The sequence below is a fragment of the Mus musculus genome, chromosome 1, assembly GCF_000001635.26.
Source record: "Mus musculus strain C57BL/6J chromosome 1, GRCm38.p6 C57BL/6J".
NCBI lineage: Eukaryota > Metazoa > Chordata > Mammalia > Rodentia > Muridae > Mus > Mus musculus.
This window is the reverse complement of record NC_000067.6, coordinates 187,117,701-187,142,792: the sequence shown is the minus strand read 5'-3', so window position 1 is coordinate 187,142,792 and position 25,092 is coordinate 187,117,701. Positions and strand designations below refer to the sequence as shown.

Genomic DNA, 25,092 nt, shown 5'->3' with positions numbered 1-25,092 from the left:
GAAGGAAATGAAGGCTTCCAGAGCATCACTCTGCATAGATTCAGCTTATCTGACCCTCACAATCACCTAGTGAGGAAGATGGAAATATTATTGTATCTTTCTTTTCTAGATGAAGGTATTGGAGTCCAGAGGTTAGACAGCAAGCAGAAAGCACAGTGTAGCTTGTATAGTCGGGGTCACTGCAGAGAATGTCCTAACTGTTCCCCTACATTGCCTCCCAGTGGCTACTTTTATTTTTATGATCATGGTGATTCTAGAATATGCAAATATTTATCACTATAAATGTCATGAGTAAAATGTACTCAAATATAAATCTTTGTATTTACAGTAGTTTTAATCTTTGTATTTAAAGTGCTATCACAATATTCATAGGCAATGAAAACGGTGCAGAAAATCTGCGTATTTTCTATAACAGAAAATAGGACCATAAGACAAAAGACATGCATGGCTAAGGCCGTAGAAAGTACCCTCTCGGTCTCATGTCTGCAGGGACGGCATCTGCAGCCTTGTCTGCAGTTACATACCCTGAAGTCCAGAGGGTCTTGGTCTACTCTTACTGCTATCAAGTTCTTACTTGGCCTCACTCCTACATTATATTAGTTAGGACACTCAGTGCCTGCACATCTATTCTAAATTACCTCAGAGGCTTGTAAGAGGAATCATAGAGGAATTGATTATTTTTTACACATTTTTTACATAATAAATCTAAAAGATTAAAATTTATCATGCACTTTATGTTTTTGTGTAACATGATTGTTATTTTTCCTGGTAAAAAATTTCATTTGCTCATCTGTAACTGTCTTGAAATGTGTACCTTAAGGACAAAGAAAGGCCACCATTTCCTCTAACTCCTGCTTCTTTGTCAAAAAGTGGACACAGTTAATGAGGTTTGTTTGGTACAGAACAAATTCTCAGACACAGACAGAGATGCTTTCAATGGAAACAAATTTGTTTGGCTTTACCAGGTTACTTAGCGATTAATAATAGCCTTGAGATGCAGTCAGAGAGGTCATTGTACCAGCTTGCCAACACAATCTAAATGTGAAGCTAGCCCAGGTTGGTGGGCGCAGAAGCACCCCAAATACCACGCATAAAGGAGGCCAGACCATTTTATGCCTCCTTTTTCATATTAATAAGCAATTTTCAAGGGAAGGGTGGCAAAATAGGGGGCGATGCCACTCCAAGTAATTCATTTATTTTGCAATTTAATCTTATGTTGAAAAAAAATTGCTCTGCTACGGGAGCCTAGCATGGTGATTTTTAAACGTCACAGTGTTTCATAAGTAACCTTGTGTGAAGTGTTGGTAGCTTATAAGAGGGAATTGCAACAAAAATGTACCAGGCACTCAGGAAGCAAGGAGAAGCCTTTTACTTTCCTTCCTTCCTTTTTAGCATATCTCCTTCTAGTCTTCCCTGGGATATATGAAGCAAAGACTAAGGTGATTTATTTGAAATTTTACATATAGAAGTGGACACCAAGTTAGGTATCTATTTTTAAAATAAAACAATGGAATTAAAATGCTGGTCTGACATGAGTGATAAATCTGTCCAATGAAAACAAAAGATGTAGTCTTCCTTATTTGATAATATCATGTCCTATTTGGAAGCTATTTATCACACAATATAATTTAAAGCTTATTTTTTTCATTTAAATTTCTTAGACATGTACATAAATAAGGACTTTTTAAATTATTTTAGTGGATTTCTCATGCCTTAGAAAATATTTAACTTAATCTAACCCTTTATTTAGATTACTTATATAATTGAATAAAATGTCAATTCTTTAGATGCAGGATAATATGTGCAATCTTATTGGTATTAGCTGAGCTGTTAACTGAGGTAAACAGAATCAATTAAGCATGTAAAAATATGGACTTTAAAATAAAAGTAATTTATATACAAAGTAAGTAAGTAGACATTTATACATAAAAATGAAAATTTAAAACTTACATCCTTCTTGGGATATTTAAATATTTCCAAAATAGCTAATCTTCAACAAAGGACACAGGTGACATAGAAAGCCACTCCCTTTCCACTGGACTTTGGCATTCCCTCTGCTGCTGCATTAATTGTAACATCTACGCTTTGGTTCTGAAAGCCCCATCATGACAAAGTCACTTAAACGCTGTCTAACAACGGCAAAGATTTCCACAGAACTCACAGGCAAGATAAATTGCACCCTTGATTTTGATGGATGTGCCTGATCATTGCCCCTCAAAAAACTTGATTATCATCAGTGAAAGAATTAGCGAATCAACAGATGCCAACAGAGTAACTGCTAACGATTTTGATGCAGGGAGGCTTTGGAGGAGTTCGCAGAAATGAAAGAGAGAGAAGAGAGAAAGGTTCTCCTGGAACGAGAGGAGAAGCAAAAAGATTACCAAGCCCGCAAGATGCATTACCTGCTCAGCACAAAGCAGGTTAGTCTACCTGTGCCTGGCAGCTCCCATGAGCCACTTGGACTCCTAGCTTGACAGAGATAAACTAGCAGGCTGGATAGGACATGACTTGTTGAAAAGATACCACAAAGACACTACTTCCAGTTCAATTTCGTGTTTTTGTGTGGTGTGCGCAGGCGCCATGATTGGCCTGTGACAGTGCTTCATAGAGGCAGCCCCTGAGCCACTGGCAGAAAGGTCCAAGCCAGCAGAGTGATCCGCCACAGTGATAGTACAACACGGAGGGCATAACCTATTGTTGTGTTGTGAAATGATCAAGAACTGGCAAGTTATTAGGCTGAGATGGCTTTCAGGCTTTCTCTTTTAATTGAATGAATGTTGAGATTAAGAAAATTCTTCTTCCTTTTCTAAATTTTGATAGACATTGTCAAGTAAAGCTTTTTAACAAATTGCTTCATATGGAGAGATAAATGTGGAATTTAGAATATTTAGAAATGTATTCTTATACTTAAGATTTTGTTATGGTTGCTGAGAATGCATGCATTGTACATAGAATATTCTACCCAGAGAAATATGGTTTTAAATGTGTGAATTGGCTGGTGAGATGGCTTAGTAGATAAAGGCAGTTGCCACCAAGTCTAATACCCTTGGTTCAAGCCCCAAGAGCCTGATGGTGGCAGGAGGGAGCTGGCTCCTTTCTTTTATTTGTTTTAGTTATTAATTGAGGAGTAGAGAGAGCTCTTTACACTGTGGCCTCCATGCTGCTGACTTCACTGTACCCGGTGCCATTGGTGTTGGGACATTGCAGGTGAGGCTGTGTTGTCAGACCTCCTCCCTTGGAGAAGATTATAAAGATGTCAGAGATTCTATCATCCTGGTAATTTGGATTATGAAATGATGGTGATCTTACAATGTAACTATAGGTAACTAAGGAGATAAAAGGATAACCTTTGAACTTATGGAGGACCGCCCCCCCCCCAAGGGCAAACATCTTGGTGATAAAATAGAAGAGTGATACCACCTTATTGTCCAATCTGTTCATTGGTCCATGGTCTCGGATGCTGCCAAAGGATGGCAAATGCAAGCCTTGCTACACAGCCAGTAGATCCGGACTGCTTCCTTTGCTTCAGTGTTTGTCTCATGATCCACTCGAGGTAGAGCTTTCCTACACTGACTGTAGCCCCCAGCCTGTCCTCTGACTGGCATGTCTCTGAATGCCTACCCTCCATGGGTCCTGTGCTGGGAATTTAGTGCGTGTGTGGTTATGCTAGCAGATCCTTAGCCATAAGGAACATTCAACCTCATTTAAGTCGGCTGTCACACAAAGTTTTTAATGGGAGAAAATTGCTATCTATAAGCAGTCTCACTAAGATTAACAACCATTTTCAGTTTTGATTTTGCTGATACAAAAATTTTTTAAAATACTTTCCCTATATAAGAAACAGAAATATACACTCTATGTGAGCATTGTTTCTCATTTGCCTTAATGACTTGGCTATTGGGTGGAAATTGAACTTTGGATTTAAAAATATTCTTAGTTGTCAATGTTAACTCCCCCAGACCGCTGGTGTCTAGGATAGGAGGTTTCACTTCCAAAGACTCACAGTCTAATTGTCAGTAGCAAGGGAAAGTTCTTTTTTTTTTTTTTTTGTGAGAAGTTTATTTGTACACAAACAGTTTTGTTGAACTTTGTAAAAAGAATGTCATCTGTAGCATCTTTAGAAGACAACATAGTTTATTGGGAGTTTCAACAATTTAGTAATGGCATTATTAATTTGCACTGTACAATAGTAATGTGTTGACATTATATTCCTATAGTTTTAATGTTGCCTAATATTGTTAGTAGATAGAAAACATTAGGCAAACAATGCTTTGAAAACACTGCTGAATTTGGCAGAGCAAAATTGTGTTTATTAATTTCTACATTTAATAATTAATTCATTAATGCTATTTAATGAATTAATAACCCTAGACTGGTTATGCTGATGTATTGATACTTACAGGCATAATTTAAGCTTATTTTTAAGCCTATTTCAGTATGACTCTGATGTATTTTTTAAAAATAGTTTCAGGAGCTATTCATAGTTTTATTGTTATCTCATCTTTATTCAAGCAAATATGTTTGTGCTAATAGGAGTTACATGAGTAAATAACTAATATTGCAATGGGTGAATTAACACACCCCTCAGGGCTTTATTAATTAAAAAGTTCAAGTCATAGTAAAGTGCCTCTTTTATATGTTTATTTCAATCAGAAAGCCGAACATGGCAACTTATTTGCATAAATAATCAATCACCATTTACTAGTAGTAATAAGGTTAATTTGTTGCTGCAGACATAACAGGATTAGTCAATTATATTTCCTAGAAAATACTATTTGTTATGCCCCGCCACCTGAAAAGCAGGATTGTGTTCAACGTCCTTACTAAATGAACACATCAAAAAATTCCTTGTCCCTGTAAAATTTTTTTGAAAGGAAAGCTAATTTTAGTTGATTTGAATAAAGTAAAATGCAAGCAATGCCTCCATTTGTAAATTTATCTTTCTGCGAAGATTGATTATTTAATAAAGTTATTTATTTTGATTCAGTAACCAGTCAAACCAAATCTAACACATACAGGGCATATTTCCTTTGAAGAAAATCTCATTTACAGATTTGTTTTATTCCAAAGAACCCGACTTTCATTCCTTTGCCCTTGTTCTCAGTAATAAATTATGCTGTCTGCTCCACCTACTGGTGGCTGTACGCAAAGGCCTGTTATTGAATTCACTAAAGGAAAGCATTGCTTCCTGAGGCTCAGCCCAGTCACAAGGTGCCTGTAACACTCCAGATCCAAATGGCAGTGGCCGGTGCTTTGGAGATGAGCATCCTGTACAGAACTGTCCTTAGTAGTAATTGACCGACGGTGACTTACCTCATTTCCTGTTAATACGATCATAGGAAAGAACATAGAAACACAATATGGAGCAATCAATATAGCTGCATATTTTATTTTCTGTCATTTGCTAGTTAACGCATATGCAAATGGAAATTAAAAGTATTATAGAAATAATTTTCATGTCATCATTTACATAATATTTTTATGTTTTCCTTATCCTAGTAATTTTCACATGGGTACAAAACTAATTCTTATCAGTTTTGTGATTTTTAAAAATGCCCTTTGCTGTGATCATTATCAACAAACTATAATTTGATATACTTAAATCTTTTAAAAAAATAAAATGTGTACAGTAATCTTCTTTTCAAAACCATATCAAATTGAATTTATATAAGGAAGGAATACATTTTAATTAAAATTTAAACTTGACCTAGTTATAATAAACTGATAGGCTGTTAAATGGGAAACATGTTTAGAAGACCAAGATTATAAGATTAAAATGCTTTATTAGAAATATTTAATTTTTCTGAATTGTGTACTATCTTCTATTCTGTCCTCCTAAGACAGCAAGCTGAGAGGTGGTCTGCTTATGTACATTAAGGACTTAGTATGTGACATGTGGCTTGCACTTCCATCTGGAAATAGAGCCATGGAAAATGGCAGTCCCTCTGTGTACATGTGCCACTGTTTGCATGTGTAATAGTGTGGGTGCACCTGGGTCAGGTGTCTCGTGAATTTGGAAATACTGTGTTTGGACAGGCTTTGCTGTGGACAAGGTTCTTAGGCTAGAATACCCAGCCATTACGGGGAAGCTCAGGAGCAATGGTGTTGACACACGGCCATCAGTGGCTGCAGCACATGTTATGCCCATTGACCTTAGCAGCCACTTCGTTCACTCAGGGACAGTCTGGCTCCTTGTGGTTACTTGGCTGTACCCTTTCTTGGCTGCATGCATTTTGTCATGTGCCTTTGACTTTCTCCATCAGGCAGTTCTCCACTGCCTTCCACCTCAGCATTCCGTGTGTCAAGACAGCTTTCGCATGCCCATCTCCCTCATTCAAAGCAATGACAGTGTTCTCTAGAATTACTGTTAGTTAAGTCAAGCTCATTATACCAATGAGTTTACTACAGTCAGAGAAATCTTTCAAAAACAATAATATTTCATTTCCACTTGACATTTGTCAAGTTTGAAAGGTTCCATGTTCTCCATTTGATAGAATCCTTTGTACCCACAGATTAGCACAGCTCTCAGCCCTAAACAGAGAGATTTCTTTACATGGTTGATGACAGTGCAGGAACACACCAATGATGAGCATGTAGAGACTGAGTGTCTGCAGAGTGCTCAGCTTAAATGGGAGCCCTGCATCACACTCCCTTCCCACAAGGCTCAGGGGACACAGAGAGAGCCCGAGGTCAGGGAGGGCTGCAGTGAGCGGTGTCTTCTGCACATGAAGGACAGCTGCGCTCCCCACAGCAGCTGTGGTCGCCTGCATCAGACCTGCTTAAGGCAAGCCAGTCAACATTCTAATATAGAGGGGAGAGACACTCACAGACACCCCACTCCTAGCTGAGGCGCTTTGCGTAACAGATGGCTTCTGGGGAGGGACAGCCATAATTAAGAGTATGGCCTCTAGTTGGTCAGCCATGCTTCAGTTGGTAGCCCCACAATCATGAGTGTGCACAGATTGATCCCGATGGTTATGCAAAGAAATTTTTAAAAACAAGAGGACAAAAGAAGAGAAAGATGGGAACGGGGTTGGGGTGGGTCTAAAAGGATTTATGGAGAACTTGAAGGTATATATGATCAAGATATTTTATATGCAATTATGAAATTTTCAAAAATCTAAAACAAATATGTTTAAAACAACCCTTCCTTTTCAGCATAAACATTGACAACCCTCCGCTATTGCTTCCGCCCTGCTTCTCAGTCTTTCCTTCCTTTGCTCTTCAGTGTGGTCATCCCACCGCAGCCTGACATTATGCTCAAGAAAAGCTCACCAACAGGATTTTCTAACATATGGATGAAGCTGATTCCTTCTTACAGCTAGTTACAGTCTGGACGTTCAGAGTCCTGCTCTCATGCCAAAGGGCAGTTCCAACAACTTCCCACAATTCCAACAACTTCCCACAATTCCTACAACTTTTCACCACACTGACCTTTCCCTTTCCCTTCCTTTAAAGATGTTCTCGCCTTCCTATTAAACTGCGTTGTCAATGAAATCTATTAACTGTTCAGCTGTCCTTATTAGTGTAGACTGGAGAACACTGAGAGATTGTTAATAGTTCATAAGAGGAAAGGGGGAGAAATATCTGCCCAGGAGCCAAAGAAGCCCAGAGTTTGACGCAGTGGGAAACTTAGGGCAGATGGGAAGCAGTCTTGGTGTGTTAACACACTCAAGGAGTCCATGTACTATCTGGACAATAGAGTAGTTATTTATAGCTCTAAAGTGAAAGGAGTCAGACACAGGAGAAACCTGCCAGTCATTTTGGAGGGCTCACCACTACTTAATTTCCACTACTAGCCCCATTACACCCTGCACCTCCTATGTTTGCTTTCTTACTCACATATTCCCTGCTTCCGATTCTAAATTCTTTTGTGCTCTGTCATTTTGTTATGGCAAATTTCTACAGGAGCTTAAGAGGGCTTGGTAGTAAGATAATTGATAGTTAGTTTTGGGTAGTAGCTTTTGGAGGGTTATGGGGGACAGGATCTCACTGTATACACAGCCTAGGCTGTTCTGCAATTCAGTATGTGTCCCAGCTTGATCTTGAAACCACAGAAATTCTTCTGTCTTAGCCTCCTTAAGGGCTGGAATTACAGAAATGAACCCTCACGCTAGGAATGGGAGGTAGTGCTTCACATTTCGTGTGAAGAAGTGCATACTGAACTTAGCTAACAAACGGCACGGTGTGGGATTGGTAAAGTTAGCTTTCCAGATCCTTCTTCCAAAGTTACAAATTTAAGCGTGAGTGCTTGTTCATGGTTGTACGTAGTTTATATAAACTCAGTAGGGCTCGGTAACTGGAAGCCGAGTCGATGGCCCACATAGGACTCACCAAGTGACACCTACGCTCAAGGCACTCTGTCTCCACTTCTGCGTATCCTGAGTTCCTCCTTGGGAGTTAAGTGCTCTGGCACCAAACTTCGTACAGCAGGTGTTCAGTGCTTACAGAAATATGCTCAGTCAGCCTATGGACACTCATGGAAAACACTAGAGCCTTTGTGGAAAGGATAACACAGCCATGGAAAGCTATGGAAATTCCATGTGCACAACTCAAGCCAGATTATCATATTTATCTGTCTCCACACTCGCCGCCACAGTTCTGTGAAGCAGCAGTGATCTCTGCAGCAACCAAAATGTTATCCAGCTGACTTTCCCCCTTTGGGCGGTTGGCAGATTTAGTCTTTCAAGAAGATTCTGCAGCAGATGATGGACTGACCTCCGACCTCTGGAGGTTCAAGAAGAAAGCCCATGAGTCAGGCCATTCTCTCTGCGTTCCACTGAGCAGTCCCTGCCAGAATGCCACCCTATGTGTCATCCCTTCCCTTCTGAGAGACGGAAGACTGAACTAACAGGAGAATAAATTCAGCATTAACTCTTGGATTCCCTCCTCCCTCTGCAGTGTTTTATAGAATTCCTATCATATTGTAGTACATAGAAAGAAAAGGACAGTTATTTACCCTCTCGTCATAGAAAATTTAAGTGGGGGGAAGGGTGTTGCCAAACTAGACCCTCCTCTGATCTCTTGTCTTTGTCTTGACTACAATATGCACCTAAGAAATTCAGGCAAAAATGTAGACGGAAAGGAAAGGACAATAAGAAGCCACCAGAGAGAGACAGCAATGTAGGAAACTATAGTTTTTTTCATCACACAATACTAAAAATATTCTAAAATGGATTCTTTAGGAAGACATCATAAAACTTTACTTTGGATGATTAAAAATTAACTCCTGCTGTGGATCTAAATCTTACTTGATTTTGGAAGCCATTTTAAAAATATTTATTGTATTACTTTTTAAATTATGTGTCTGTAGAAAGGTGTTATGTAACGTACATGGGAGTGATGAGACCCTTGGTGGTCAAAGACTTTAGGTCCTCCAAAGCTTCAGTGTTAGGAAATAGACTTCTATGTGCAACCAAATAAATAGATTTTTGCTTGGGATGTAGTTCAATGGAACAGCCCTGCTTCCCACACTTTGGACACTGGGTTCAATTTCCAATAATGAAAAGAAGAAAAGAAGAGGAAGAGAAAGTAGAAAAAAGAAGAGAAGGGGAATGGAGAAGAAATGAAGTGGAAGAAAGAGGAAGGAGGAACAAATTATGATGTATGATTTCAAATTCATATAAAATATTAAAAGTCTAATAGTGTTTCGCTACTCTCAGTCTTCAATATAACTATTTTGATTAACTGCGTGACCCAGATCTGTAATGTTTGTTCTTTATGTTTTAACAATAATTTTGTTGCATTTTCTGAAGTGACAAGAGAGTTATTCATTTTCTTCTCTAGCAAAATTAATCTAAGTTTTTATTCCTTTCGAAAGGTTACATGATGTATTATATCTATTACACTTTCCCCTTCCTTTCCTTTTTCCCTTCTTTCCTTTGTCCCCCCTCCCCCATCTCTCTATTTCCTCCCTCCCTCTCCCCACTTTTTTTGAGACAGGGTCTCAGGGTCTCATTATGCAACCCTGGCTGATGTAGAACTCACTATGTGAATCAAGCTGGACGTGAAGTTTCAGAGATCTGCCTCTGCCTCCTGAGCGCTGGGAAGAAAGGCGTGAGCCACCACCATTCACTTACTCATTTTTAAGAGGGAGATGGGGAGATGTCTGTTTTACATAGGAAATGCCAAGAATCAAATCTGTTCTTGCAATTCACATGGCCACTGGAGCAACTCTCCAGAGTAGCTTCTGGCCAGGAGATTGCAGCCCATGCCTGTCTGATGCGCATACACTTTCAGGGCCAGACTGCAGTGCAGCTTGTGGGGCACATTCTCTCCTGGCTGAGTCTGCACAGTGAGTGCTCTGTGGCTTCTGAGGAGCAGCTGCTATGCGAGGATTCAAGCATATTTGGAAAAAACAAAACTTGCATAAATATCGCTACTAAACCCAAATTAAACATATGCCCAGTTCACCTTTTTTTTTTCAGATTAATCCCAAATATACTGAACTGACTGCCCCTCCTGTGCCTCAACATACAGAATTAACTGTATTAAGGACTTTTACTATGTTTCTTTTAAATCTGTATTTAGATTTGTGCTTATGTGCTATTAAAGCATGTATAACTACATGTGCCTATCAGAACACTGAATCATAAAGTAATACACTTTATACCTGATCTTAGCCCAAGGCCAAATGGCAGTATACAAGAAAGCTATATTATATATACATCTCTCTCTATATATAAATGTATGTGTGTATATGTATGTACATATCTTTCAGTGCTGGAGACTGAACCCAGGATTTCTTCATACTTCATATGTGCTCTCTCTCACCCTACAGTGTCCACAGCTTCTGTAGGTCTTACATCACATCATTGAAATGACTCCATTAATTATCTGAATTTTTATTTATGTAACTACACTAACATCAATAGCCCTGCCAACTGCTCCATGAGCATTCAGCTGTTGAGTTTCCTCTGTATCATTTTCCGTTCCTTGTTTTATACTTTAGTATACTACTTATCTTCATTGCCGGAGGCAGACCTTCCTCCTTACAGTACAGGCGAATCCCAGAAAGGGGACGTAAAACCTTTTTGCTCTTTTATGAGTCAGGGTCTCCTTGTGTGGCTCTGGCTGGCCTTAAACTTGCATTGATCATAATGCCTCTATCTGCTGGTACTGATAGTCTGTGTAGGCACTAACATGTTTTAGCTATGTCCTAACTCTGACTTATATAATACTTTTAGATTCAAAACAAGAAATGTAGTTTAGATTTTAATCCTAGTCACTCAGTGCGTCTTCTTTGAATTAAAAACAAAATAAAATTACTTGAAGTGTATAATGGCTTTAAAAGTGATGTCTGTGTTTGCCCAAATATATTTTTGTGATTTTTTTCATTTCTATTTTCTATTTTTTCTTTTTACATCCTAACTGCAGTTTCCCTTACGTGCTCTCCTCCCCCCATTTTCTACTCCTCCCCCATTTCTATTCAAGATATTAAGGCTAGACAAAGCAACCTAGTATGAGAAATAGGGTTCCAAAAGCCAGAAAAAGTCAGAGATAGCCCCTGCTCCCTCTGTTAGGAGTCCCACAAGAAGACCAACCTGCATAGCTGTAACATATGCAGAAGACATAGGTCAGTTCTATATAGGCTCCCTGGTTGTTGGTTCAGTCTCTGTGACCCCTGCCGGCCCAGGTTTTGTTGATTCTGTGGATTTTCTTCTGTGAGCTTTTAAAAAAGTAAATCTTGTCTATAAAGAGCATACAGAGGGACAGCTTACATCATTAGAGATTCTAATGATGCCCAAATCCAGCAAGGTCATATACCAGGCAGAGTGAATGTGATATTTACCTTCTGCTCTAGCTGGCTTCAGAACCATTGTCTTCTGATGGATTGGATGGGGCAGAAAAAGGACACCCCCCTCCCCGCAAGGGTATGCTCCTGCCCGATGGAGAACATGCTCTTAGCAGGATTTCCTGTTTGCCCAAAAGCCAATCCTAGAGCACACTCAACACTGTTGCCTTCTCCTGCATTGTGGAACTTGTCAGTCCCTTCAGCCATGAGGAGCTGGGGTAGGGAAAACAAGCCTGATGTGGTTTTTGTTTGTTGCTTGTTTTTCTTTTTTTTATTAGATATTTTCTTTATTTACATTTCAAATGTTATTCCCTTCCCTATTCTGAAAATCCCCTGTCCTTCCTCCCCCCTCCCCAAATCACCCACTCCCATTACAGTCCTGGCATTCCTCTATAGTGGGGCATAGAACTTTCACAGGACCAAGGGCCTCTTCTCCCATTGATGACCAACTAGGCCATCCTGTGCTACATATGCAGCTAGAACCATGAGTCCCTCCGTGTGTTTTCTTTGATTGGTGGTTTAGTCCCAGGGAGCTCTGGGATTACTGGTTAGTTCATATTGTTGTTCCTCCTAGGGGGCTGCAAACCCGTTCAGCTCCTTGGGTACATTCTCTAGCTCCTTCACTGGGGACCCTGTGCTCCATCTAAAGGATGACTGTGAGCATCCACTTCTGTATTAGTCAGGCACTGGCAGAGCCTCTCAGGAGAGAGCTATATCAGGCTCCTCTCAGCAAGCTCTTGTTGGCATCTGCAATAGTGTCTGGGTTTGGTGGTTGTTTATGGGATGGATCCTCAGGTGGAGTAGTTGCTGGATGGTCATTCCTTCAGTCTCTGCTCCGAACTTTGTCTCTGTAACTCCTTCCATGGGTATTTTGTTCCCCCTTCTAAGAAGGATCGAAGTGTTCACACTTTGGTCTTCCTTCTTCTTGAGTTTCATGTGTTTTGCAAATTGTATCTTGGGTATTCTGAGCTTCTGGGCTATTTATTATTCACTTATCAGTGAGTACATATCATGTGTGTTTTTGTGATTGGATCAACTCACTTAGGAAGATATCCTCCAGATCCATCCATTTCTCTAAGAATTTCATGAATTCTTTGTTTTTAATAGCTGAGTAGTACTCTATTGTGTAAATGCACCACATTTTCTGTATCCATTCCTCTGTTGAGGGACATCTGGGTTCTTTCCAGCTTCTTGCCATTATAAATAAGGCTTCTATGAACATAGTGGAGCATGTGACCTTATTACAAGTTGGAGCATCTTCTGGGTATATGCCCATGAGCGATATTGCTGGATCTTCCAATAGAACTATGTCCTATTTTCTGCGGAACCACCAAACTGATTTACACAATGGTTATACCAGCTTGTAATCCCACCAGCAATGGAGAAGTGTTCCTCTTTCTCCACATCCTCACCAGTATCTGCTGTCCCTTGAGTTTTTTATCTTAGCCTTTCTGACTGGTGAGAGGTGGAATCTCAGGGTTGTTTCGATTTGCATTTCCCTTATGATTAAGGATGTTGAACTTTTTTTAGGTGCTTTTCAGCCATTCAGGATTCCTCTGTTGAGAATTCTTTGTTTAGCTCTGTACCCCATTTTTAAATAGGGTTATTTGGTTTTCTGAAATCCAACTTCTTGATATACACACACACACACACACACACACACATATATATATATATATATATATATATATATATATATATAATATTAACCACCTATTGGATTTAGGATGGGTAAAGATCTCTTCCCAATCTTGTTGACAGTGTTCTTTGCCTTATAGAAGCTTTGCAATTTTATGAGGTCCCATTTCTCAATTCCTGATTTTACAGCATAAGCCATTGCTATTTTGTTCAGGAATTTTTCCCCTGTGCCCATATCTTCCAGGCTTTTCCCTCTATAAGTTTCAATGTCTTTGGTTTTATGTGGAGTTCTTTGATCCACTTAGACTTGGAGATAAGTATGGATCAATTCTCATTCTTCTACATGATAACCACCAGTTCAGCCAGCACCATTTGTTGAAAATGCTGTCTTATTCCCACTGGATGATTTTAGCTCCTTTATCAAAGATCAAGTGACCATAGGTGGGTGGGTTCATTTTTGGGCCTTCAGTTCTATTCCATTGATCTACCTGTCTGTCATTGTACCAGTACCATGCAGTTTTGATAACAATTGCTCTGTAGTACAACTTGAGGTCAGGCATGGTGATTCCACCAGAGGTTCTTTTATCATTGAGAAGAGTTTTTGCTATCCTAGGTTTTTTGTTATTCCAGATGAATTTGCAGATTGCTCTTTCTAATTCGTTGAAGAATTGAGTTGGAATTTTGATGGAGATTGCATTGAATCTGTAGATTGCTTTTGGCAAGATAGCCATTTTTACAATGTTGATCCTGCCAATCCATGAGCATGGGAGATCTTTCCATCTTCTGAGATCTTCTTCAATTTCTTTCTTCAGAGACTTGAAGTTCTTATCATACAAATCTTTCACTTCCTTAGTAAAAGTCACACTATGTGACTATTTTGAAGGGTGTTATTTCCCTAATTTCTTTCTCAGCCTATTTTTCCTTTGTGTAGAGAAAGGCCACTGATTTGTTTGAGTTAATTTTATATCCAGCTACTTCACTGAAGTTGTTTATCATGTTTAGGAGTTCTCTGGTGGAATTTTTGGGGTCACTTATATATACTATCATATCATCTGCAAATAGTGATATTTTGACTTCTTCCTTTCCAATTTGTATTCCTTTGTTCTCCTTTTGTTGTCTAATTGCTCTGGCTAGGACTTCAAGTACTATGTTGAATAGGTAGGGAGAAAGTGGACAGCCTTGTCTAGTCCTTGATTTTAGTGGGATTGCTTCCAGCTTCTCTCCATTTACTTTGATGGTGGCTACTGATTTGGTCTATATTGCTTTTATTATGTTTAGGTATGGGCCTTGAATTCCTGATCTTTCCAAGACTTTTATCATGAATGGTTGTTGGATTTTGTCAAATGCTTTCTCAGTATCTAATGAGATTATCATGTGGTTTTTGTCTTTGAGTTTGTTTATATAATGGATTGTAATGTGGCCTACTTGAACCGGGTACACCTGGGAGGCAGGCTAGGGCTGAAAGAGACTTAGAGGCAAGAGATTAATGGAGACCAAGACATGATTCTGCTCAAGGCCCTCCAGTTTACTAACAGAGTCTACTTATAAAAGGGGAAGGCCCATCCCCCGCCAGTCCATTCTTGGTGTCTGGAGCCAGCCTGTAGGCAATGTGCAGAATAGGATGTTCCTCAGGAATGTCTCAGGGGCTTCTCAGCAGGCAGTGTAGTGTCTTGGAGAGAGCAGTGGCAGGTGACAGAACAAAAGAGCCATCTAGGTCAGAAGGCTCCACCTTAGGTAATTTCCTTCTCAGTGGCAGCAAGGTCAAAATCTGGATCAGCCTGCTTCAGGGCTGAGGGAGGCTACAATGGATTACATTGATTTCAGTATGGTTTCAGTATATTGAACCATCCTTGCATCCCTGGGATGAAACCTATGTGATCATGATGGATGGTCATTTTGATGTGTTCTTGGATTATGTTTGCAAGAATTTATTGAGTGTTTTTACATAAATATTCATAAGGGAAATTGGTCTGGAGTTCTCTTTCTTTGTTGGGTCTTTGTGTGGTTTAGGTATCAGAGTAATTGTGGCTTCATAGAACGAATTAGGTAGAGTACTTTCTGTTTCTATTTTGTGGAATAATTTGAGGAGTATTAGAACTAGTTCTTTTTTGGAACATCTGATAGAACGCTGCACTAAACCCATCTGGTCCTGGGCTTTTTTTGGTTGGGAGACTATTAATGACTGTTTCTATTTCTTTGGGGGATATGGGACTGTTTTGATCGTTAAACTGATCCTGATTTAACTTTACTACCTGGTATCTGTCTAGAAAATAAGCTTGCTGTGTTAAGTCCTCTTGACCAGAAGGCAAGCATACATTTCTGGCCCATAGGGACAGGTTTTAGGGCTATTTTTTGCCTTCTCAGAAAGAGCCCATTAGAGAGAAGTAAACGTGTAATTACCATCTGATTTAGTTACCTCTGCTGCCTAGACAGCAGCTGTAATTTGGAAACAAACAAAGTCCATTCACTACTGCATTGATTGAGATCGAATGAACAGAAACATGTGTCTCTGACACCTTACTCCCAGATTAGGTACGAATGGTTCTTTAAATTAGTAATATTCATATTACTAATAAAGATGCTTTTTAATGATCCAAATGACAAAAATGGACTATTTGTTGCTATATTCAACACCATCTGCAATGCCAAGACATTCGATGGCAGAGGGAGTCAGGATCTTTGCCAGGGACCTGTGGTGGACTAATCAGGGTAGAAACTGGGCACGTGAGGGAAAGAAAGGCCTCAGAACCTAATCCCAGACACCCTTCCCTGCTTGAGTTCAGAACCAGTCAGAGAAAGATGGAACAGATCTGCTTTGTAAGTTCTGGACTCTGTGTCAGAAAGACTTTGATTTTGTGGGATTCTATCACTTCTTTCTGCTTCCCCCACTAAGACAGAGACCAGTCCCATCGCTGTACACAGAAAGGGAAAGAGGGAGGGGGTGTTTGCTTCCCATTGCCAGGCTTGCTTCCCAGAGGAGGAAGGCAGAGGCTAACCTAGGCTACAGCACCATCTGCACCCCAGACTGAAAACTTGTCTTCAGTGCTGCAGCAAAGGAGAGTGAGGAGCACGGGGAACTCCGCTCACTAGAATACAGTGTTGACAGGAGACTTAGGTTAGAGGGGGATGCTCAGACTAACTAGAATGTATCCCTGTTCCCAAAATAGCCACATGGGGGAGGAAGCTTGGCAAGATAGGGGATGAAAACAGCTAAACACAACACTTAGGGATGTTTACGACAGGTGAGAGGTGGGTGAGTGGCAGGAGGGTGAACTTTTCAATATGTAGGGAGAGACTAGCTTCCATGGCATGAAGTGGTAAAGACAGGACCGTTCACGGGCACTGTTGTGTGGAGAATCAGTAGCCCAAATCATTACCGTTGGAGCATCCCAGCATCCTCACTGTTCCCTGGCAGTGCTTCCCTGGCGCTGGGGAACCACACAGCAGATCCACGGCTCTTTATTCCAAGATGCTCGTTTCCCCTTCACACTTGTGGGAGGCGGCGGTGCAAGTCAGTGCTTCTTTTCCCTCAATCCTTAAATATTTTGTTCTAGTTTCTTTCTCTTCTTTCTTCGTTCTCTTCTTCCCTTCCTCCCCCTGTCTCATTCATCAATCCCTTCCTTCCGCCTCCCTTGTCCTCTTCCTTTCTGCCTTCCTTCATTCATGCTGAGCATCATGGTTCTTTCAGCCATGGTTCAGCACAGGTTCTTGAACCATGCTTGCTACCGTACCTGAACATGGGGACCAAAAAAGGGCAACAGTAAAAGTTTCTCGGACATGCAATGACCAAAATTAATCCAAAATCTAACACACAGGAGCTCAGGCTCTTTCTGGTAGTGCTCAGCTATTCTGCACTGTGAGATTTTATTCTGAGCACACAGCATCTAGGCCTGGTAGTGGCGCACCCTTACACGGTGCAATGACAGTGGATAAGCCTGAGGGAAATTGGCAGCCATTATACTTCAGATGTTTCTCTGGTCCTTTCCCACATTCTCGCTCATCATTCACAGTACAGACATGCCACACCTCCACCAAGTGCCCGTACCTCTTGGACATTCTGCTCCAGTTTTGCTTTTTTGTCTTGTTTTGAAATTTATCTTGACAAATCAGAGATCCTTTCCTCAGCCAGGCTCAGTCTCCTAAGAAGCCTCAGAGGCTTTCTTCACTGCTGCTTGAGCAGTGCTTCCTGGGTCCAACTTCATCTCTCCGCTCACACTGGCCATGTGCCCTACCATAGCATTCAGCCTTCTGGAATCCCTGGTGTGGAACTGGATGAATATGGAATGGAATTCTCACATTTATGACATATTTGGGCTTAGGTTTTATGAGTAACTTGCCCCCTTCTATGTCTCTCTTTCTTTGTCTCTGTCTCTCTCTGTGTGTCTCTGTCTCTCTGTCTGTCTGTCTGTCTCTCTCTGTGTTTGTGTGTATGTGTGATATATTCATGCGAATGTGCTGTATGTTGAAGTCAGAGGTCAGCCTTGGTTGTCTGTCCTCACCTACCACTTTATCTGAAAGAGTTTCTTTGTTGTTGGCCAGGTTAACTTGCCTGCACACTTCCTAGGATTCTCCATACTCGCCTCCCATCTGTCTGTGATTTCCCTTTGGACTGTAGTTATTGCCATCATTTTCGTGGTCACTCTGGGCTTTCGCCTAAGTTTATCTTTTAAAGGAGATATGAAAAATCAGGAAATTGAAAAATTATGGCCAAATTCAACTCAAATTCTCAACATTTTGGTAATATCCTTGTGCCACAGTGGCCAGATTGATGTCCCCTGACTGTGCCCCATGTCTTCCCCTCCTTTGCTCCTTCAGTCATTCTGTTGGCCTCAGTGCCTTTCTTCCATTTTTATTACAAAGTTCTATGTAGCCTTAGGACAAATTGTGAGAATTTTGCCTCAGAGACTGAGTTCCATACTGTGTTCTGTGTCTTTGATAACAGGCACTAGGAGATACCCACCATCAGCCAGTTATGCCACAGCCAGTCATGCCAAGTCTTGAGTTTTAACCTCTTTCTTTTAAGAATAGCTTCATGGGATGAAAGCCATCTCTTTGCATATCTTAGATTGAGCAGATTGGTAGGTGTTCTATAGTCATTGATTTTAATTAGGGAATATTGTATTTAAGTTACTTTCTTCTAACCCACATTTCACAGGAAATGCTTTAATGCATAATATTGATGAGAACAGCAAATTCACTTCTGAAAAAGCAAGATTTTTTTTTACTTAATAAAGACAGCTATTTAAAATATTTCTGATCATATTATAGTAAAATAATAGTAAATCTTTGTTTCTTCTCCTTCTAGAAATACTTAAAGAAAATAAAAATTCCTCCACAATAAAACAGGCAACCACAGTATCTATGGGGCGTCCTTTGCACCTCTACCTTTCCCTGACCAAAGCTCTGAGGGCCCTAGTGATCTCTTCCAGACAAGCAGAGCCCCAGGGAGTACTGGAGTCTCTTCCAGGCAAGAAGAATTGTGGGGCGGGGAAAGAGCTGGAATCTTCTTCTAGTGAATCAGGGCTGAATGCAGTTGTACTGCACTCCTGAGTTCCTCTGGAAGAACAGCCAGCAAGTGAGCACACCAGCCACAGGCAGACGTTAGTGGAAAATGGCCCCTGTGTGCTGCTGTGCAGGCCTGAGCTCTCAGAAGGCGGCGTGCTCATGTCTCAGGTCTGCTTTAACAGGCCTTTGCTGTACTTTGAATGACACCTTTAAGAAGTCTGCTTTCCTCTTTCCTCGATGTTCCTCTTCTTTCTTCCCTCCCCTCCCCTCCCCTCACCTCCCCTCCTCTCCCCTCTTCTTCTCTTTCCTTTTCTTTTCTTTTCTTTCCTGTTCAGTTCTGTTCTGTTCTGGTGGCAGGGGTAAGGACAGAATCTAGGACCTGACATGTTATAGGCAAGGACTACAGCTCAGAGACAAAGTGACAAAGAGTCACAAACGGAGGCCTGTGGGAAGTATATCGGCTTCCTAAGGTTTAAGCTAATGTGCTTTTAAATAATAAGACAGAGCAGCTACTAAGACTACCCAGACCCCGAATTTTCTTAACCACAGTAAAACAAACAGCATGTGTGCGAAGATAGTAATGGTTAGCTTTTGTGTATATATTTTTAATTGCTTTATGTCAATATGTTCATATCACAGATACTTTAGTGAGAGCCCAGTGATGAGTTCAGCCTGAGGTGCAGGAGGAATGACCATGCTTCCTCTAAGTCCTCAGCTGGGACAATCCCGTGTGCAGTAGCCTCCTGCACCCTGGGCTGCAGCAGTGGCAGGCAACATTCTCCTAAGAGCAGGGCAATTCCTTGCTGAGTGGGGGTTTTGTGAATCCCATAGCACACGTAGGCTGACGCTGTGCTAGAATGTCTTGCCATTGTTGTCCAGCAGCCCCTTCCATGGCAAGTAGTCCACTCAGTTCTCAGGTTCATCTTTACTTGTCCAGCCGTCAGGACTCTGCTACTATGTTTTGTTCTGTTTATGTTTTCTTTCAAACTGCATCGGTTTCAAGTTTAGTAGAGACGTGGACTTTAGGTAGGCCTCCTTTGAGAAACGTGTACCATTCAGTGGTGTTCACAGATTTTAAATCGAGGCCTGAGAATGGTTTTAGATTTTTGTCTCTTTTTGTGCCAGTCTGTGACTTCTATTTGCTAAGTGACTTGACAGTAGTTTCCAAAAACAGAAAAAGGTGAAGTATCTGGGCTAGCCTGTTCACCTCTGCTCTCTCAAGTCTGGGCAAATGTCAGTTTCTTACATGGTGAAGCCTGACATTGAAAGATGAATGACTGTGCAGTGGGAAGCTGAGGTGTTCGAGTCCAGATCCATAGTCTCCGCAGTTCACAGAAGCGAGCTGAGGAGGAAAGCTCAGGAAGGAAGGACCAGAGTAAGTTACGCTGTGCATCCCTCAGGCACACAGGAAACAAAGGTCTGTGTAGAGGAGCTGCAGCCCACACAGCCAGAGAGTACATACAGCAGGTGCTCAGGGAAGCAGGCGCTTCCTTCTCTTTTGGGTCAGTTGCACCTTTAGACACTTTCCCATCTAGCACTTAAGCATAAGAATAAAAACGGAGGAGAAAAAAGCCTGCTGATAGATTGTTAGAAATATGGAATAGTTCAAAATATTAATGTAAGGCTAAGGGTGACTGGGTAACAAATGGTACATTTGCTCATTGCTCAACCCGACATAATTAATATTCTAGGTCATGCTTAAGTTCCCATGATGGACGGTCTGAAGGGGGGAATTCAGGAAAAAAAAATATCTATTATATAACTCATTGCCTTTTTTTTTTTCTTTTGTGACCAGTCAGAACCATAGCCTTTAAAAAAATCAGCTTTCACACCCCATTTGCGGTCTTCACCACTGGGCCACCAGTCAGCAGCCCAGCCTGCTGCAAGGAGGTCAGTAGGAAGCTATTAGCAGAGTCTCCCCCTGGGAGCTCTGGGTCTTATTGAGTTGAATGTTAGCATGACAGTACTGCAAATAGCTCAGGTGTAGGCTTTTTCTTTTTCTTTCTCCTTTTTCAAACAGTTAGCACAGATTTCCCCATAGTGTTGGTCACTCTAGGAAATTATTGCTGAAAATGAAGTCCCCAAAGCTAGCATGGCAGTGGCCTTTCCAGGCTGTGAAAAATGGGGAAAGGAGAAACTGTGCCACAGAACCTGGGGGTGGGGTGGCTGGGGCTTTTGTGACTCACAGCAAAACATTCTTCTTAGCCAGGTAGATCGTGGAATGTGGCAGTCGGGACAAACACACATTTATAAGTTTTTCTTAAAGAAACAATAACTAAATGGCTACTCTAGCAATAAGTAGGGTACTCGCTTGCTGTGAAGAATCAGGGGGCAAACTGCTTTTACTGAGGTAAGTTAGCTAATATATTAATTCCTAAAATTCTGACACCTTGAAGATTTTAAATGATACATTTGAAATTCAATTAAAATGTATTTTCTATCTATATTTGATTTAAATTGCAAAGAGAATACACATGAGGAGGTCTCTATATAGTTGCAAAGTATAATTTAAGAAAGCTATCATGTCTCTCAGTCTATTTGCATCTCCCATCTTGCCTATATATACACGAGCGTGCAGATGCAGGAGGAGATCAGGATTCCTAATAGGCAAAGTTAATACAGATGCCAGCAGTTATTCAGGCCAATGGAGATTTTCAATGGTAAATTACAACCTTTAACTAAGTTGTATGAATCTCACAACTTCATCTATAAGGTGGTGGAAGTTTAAGCAATAAATTAACAGATCTCCAATTAGACTCTCACTCACTAATCTAAATGGTATTTCTTCTCTTGTATCTTTTGCAGAGAGCATATGATGTAGGTATTTTTTGTCAAGATCATCCTTTTAATCGAACATTGGTTGTTCCTTCTCATCCTCAGTACATTTTTGACCTAGAAACGCGCCCTAAGAACCGTCTGAAGACTTACCCCAGACTGAGTGGCCACTAAAGCCATTACAGATAAACACACGTCTGTGTTGCTCGGCTGCCCTTTGCCTTATTCATGTGTCTATCTACTTTGTGTTTCTAGAATAGCAAAAGTGTGTTCCTTTAGAATGTTTTAGTCATTCTAAAAATAGTATCACTCATATTAAGGAATAGATATCAAAGAAGAACGAATTTGAAAATAGTTTTAGGCATAAAGTGTGTCTGTGTTAACTTTATTTTATATTAAAATAAATTTTAGTCCTTAATGGAAAGTAGAAAAGGTTAAATTTAACTCAAGTAGGCCTTAGCATCGTCTTAGAAAGGAAATGAAAACAACATGTGAGACCAAAGGGGTCATGTGTACCAGTCCTTTGGTCTCAAGTCTGTGCTCATGCGCCTTCGCGGCTTTGGACAGCTTGGTAAAGCAGCAGTGTGGGCTGTGCCCTTCTGAGTGGTGTGATGCTGCCTCAGTTGAGTGTTTAGATTCATGTATGGAGTGCCTGCTGTCTATCTTGTATCCCGAGGTTGCCAACATACCCAACATGACTTTGTTCTCCATTTGGTTGCTGTGGATAACTGTGAAATTGAATGTAATTATCTATGATGGATAGTGGCAGAAGAAAGTGGCACCTCCAAGTGAATAAGTTCTTCTCCAAGGACGAACTGGGGACAAGGCTGTGGTGGGCGCAAGATAGGAATCACCTCCAGCTAAAGGGTTGGCTTGAAATGTTAAGCTTTTCTTGGACAATTTTTCTTTTCCTTTTTTAAAACAAATATTTGTTTTATGTGCATTGAATTGATGTTTTGCCTGCATGTATGCCTGTGTGTGGGTGTCAGACCCCCAGGAGCAGGAGTTACAGACAACTGTCAGCTACCATGTAGGCACTGGGAATTGAACTGGGGTTCACTGGTAGAGAACCATCGAACCATCTCTCCAGTCTTTTTGGACAGTTTTTCCAAGATACTTGTCCTGGCTAATATTACCAGGACCCTGAGATAATGTGCAATCAGGAATGTTTATGGGTTAATTACAGCATAAAAGAAAAATCTATTTCTTTTGGAAATAACAGAAATGTTTAATATGTTCTTTATATAGTTCAGTGTCTACAGAGCCACAAATCATTTCATCCTGGAAATTTTCACTTTCCCCTACATGAAGGATATTTATACATGTGCATGTATAGATATGCACATGTATTTTGATTATGAATCTCTGGAGATCAAATATCACCAAATACAGTTATATCAAAGTAGGGTACTCTTCAGTCTGTGACTCCAGTAACATGAGGTTTATAGAACATGGACATCTGCTACACTTGGATTTCTCGGTTCCTCACCCACGCATCTGTGGAACCCATATAGCAAGGCAGATGCCGTGTGCTAAGGCTCTACTATTCTGATGCCATGTGTGACAGAGTCAGCCACAGAGTGTGGAGGGGAACATGACGCTGCAGAAGCAGGGCACCTGATGTGACATTACGTGTGCAGACTTGGAGTGATAAACAGTATTCCATATGGGTATGAGATCAGAGTGGTTAGCCAAGTACAGGACCTAAAATTGATACCATTTGTTCACATGGGGAGGGAGACAGAAGCCAGCCAGGCCGTGCTGCCCCTCCTCCCCCTTGTATGGGTTGGGTGCCACTCCAAGGAGCTGATCCTGTGCTGTGCATACAGGGTAACTGAAGACAGGTACTAGAGAGAGCTGAGGGTGGCTGGGGACATGTCCTTGCCCAGTGGGATCAGCTGGGTGGTGTGCAGCAGCCCAAAGCTTATGCAGACCCAGGCTCAGCCCCCAACACACTACCAGGCTGCAGTACCACCCTGACTCTGGGCAATGATGGATTCCCAAGATAGAAATGGTTCACTTTCTAGATTGGACCTCCTCTACCATGGCCTATGATAGCATAAGAAGCCATGCTAGTGTTTGTGATCCAGGCAGCTGCTCCAGGCCGCAATAAAACCAGAGACCCATGTAGACTGTACCACTGACTGAAGCCGTGGTGATGGCTTTTGACTTTGCTGCCTCGGGACTCCATGTTGACGTGAATAGCATGTCCTGCCACCTGAGGCCATGCTGATGTCTGTGTTCTACGCAGTTGCTGAGGGGCACGTGGGGGGTCCATGGCCCTGATGCAGCAGAGGGCCATGTTGATGTTTGTGGTCCGTGTACCACCCAAGGCCATGCGGATGTCCATCGTTCTTGATGCTGTGGTCCTTGCTGCCTCGGGGACCATGCTGAAGTAAGTGGCCCATACAGCTGCCTGGGGCTCACTGGTTTCCACGGCCCATGCTGATGTGAAGCCTGTGCAGCCACCTGAGGCCCTCGGAGGACCTTGCATCTATTTTCCTACTGCAAAAGGCGGCCGTCCTAGTGGTTTGTACTGTCGTCAGAAACCACGCGGAAACCCGTACGCCATGCTCCCGCTAACTGTAAGGAGCAAGGAAGCTACTTTAGCAGTGGTATTGATGACTACAGACGCACAGTTGGGAAAGAGGGACATGAGAGGCTTCTGTGACGACCCCCACCACCACCTCCCAAAGCAACAGCCTGAACAGGAAACCAGCAGAGAGAACTCTTAAAAGTGCGATAGGGATGATAAGAGCATAGCTCTCCACAATGATGGCTTCTGGCCAAGGCACAGGACGGAAAGGACCCTGTTCCTCTTAAGGGGCAGGGCACTGAGAGTTTGACTTGGCTGCAGCGAGTATATAAATAACACAGATTGGACTTGTTTATTTATTTTATTTTATTTCATTTTGTTGGGAGGTCACAAGGCTGCTGAGGGCAGACTTTGAAGGACTGGGAACTGAATGTGATGGGCTCTATGTCAATTTCCCAAAGCGTCAATAAAAACATTTTGTTGGAAAAAAAAATGCCCGTTGGGTGTATAATGATCAGCAATTCAAATAAGTATTTATTGCATACATAATTAATACCCTAAATTTGTTCAAACATTGCCCACTTGCCTTTTTGTAAATGAAGGAATGGCTTCAATTAGTTAAATCTTAACTGTATGGCTTCCTCACACAGTTTAAAACACATATCTATCAGGAATACAATTGGGTGACTAAAGGTCTCTATTATTTTTTCTCAAATAAAATTTCTGAGCCGGGCGTGGTGGCGCACGCCTTTAATCCCAGCACTTGGGAGGCAGAGGCAGGCGGATTTCTGAGTTCTAGGCCAGCCTGATCCTACAAAGTGAGTTCCAGGACAGCCAGGGCTAC

General features: G+C 41.3%; 1 protein-coding gene and 2 long non-coding RNA genes across 8 annotated transcripts in view; 2 read left to right on the top strand and 1 right to left on the bottom strand.

The window, feature by feature from the left end:
* Window positions 1-25,092, top strand: part of Spata17 (spermatogenesis associated 17) — a 205,898-nt gene that overhangs the window by 72,719 nt on the left and 108,087 nt on the right. For 3 of the 6 annotated variants that reach the window (XM_006497207.3, XM_030243223.1, NM_028848.3), the window contains exon 6: window positions 2,297-2,420. The exons of 1 other annotated variant lie outside the window; for it this stretch is intronic. In XM_006497207.3, coding sequence (XP_006497270.1) covers window positions 2,297-2,420 — 124 coding nt within the window. Of the gene's footprint in view, window positions 1-2,296; window positions 2,421-7,158; window positions 7,502-25,092 lie in introns of those variants that run through there. 2 more of the 6 variants (XM_006497210.2, NM_029067.1) reach the window with 2 other exon arrangements.
* On the bottom strand, window positions 14,941-17,655 carry 1700007P06Rik (RIKEN cDNA 1700007P06 gene). The gene is made up of 3 exons (NR_040554.1): window positions 17,478-17,655; window positions 16,810-17,163; window positions 14,941-15,231 (listed from the first exon to the last, which is right to left on the bottom strand). It is a non-coding gene; the product is annotated as an RIKEN cDNA 1700007P06 gene (long non-coding RNA).
* Window positions 18,428-21,924, top strand: Gm15509 (predicted gene 15509). Its single transcript, NR_151534.1, has 3 exons — window positions 18,428-20,312; window positions 20,733-20,827; window positions 21,743-21,924. It is a non-coding gene; the product is annotated as a predicted gene 15509 (long non-coding RNA).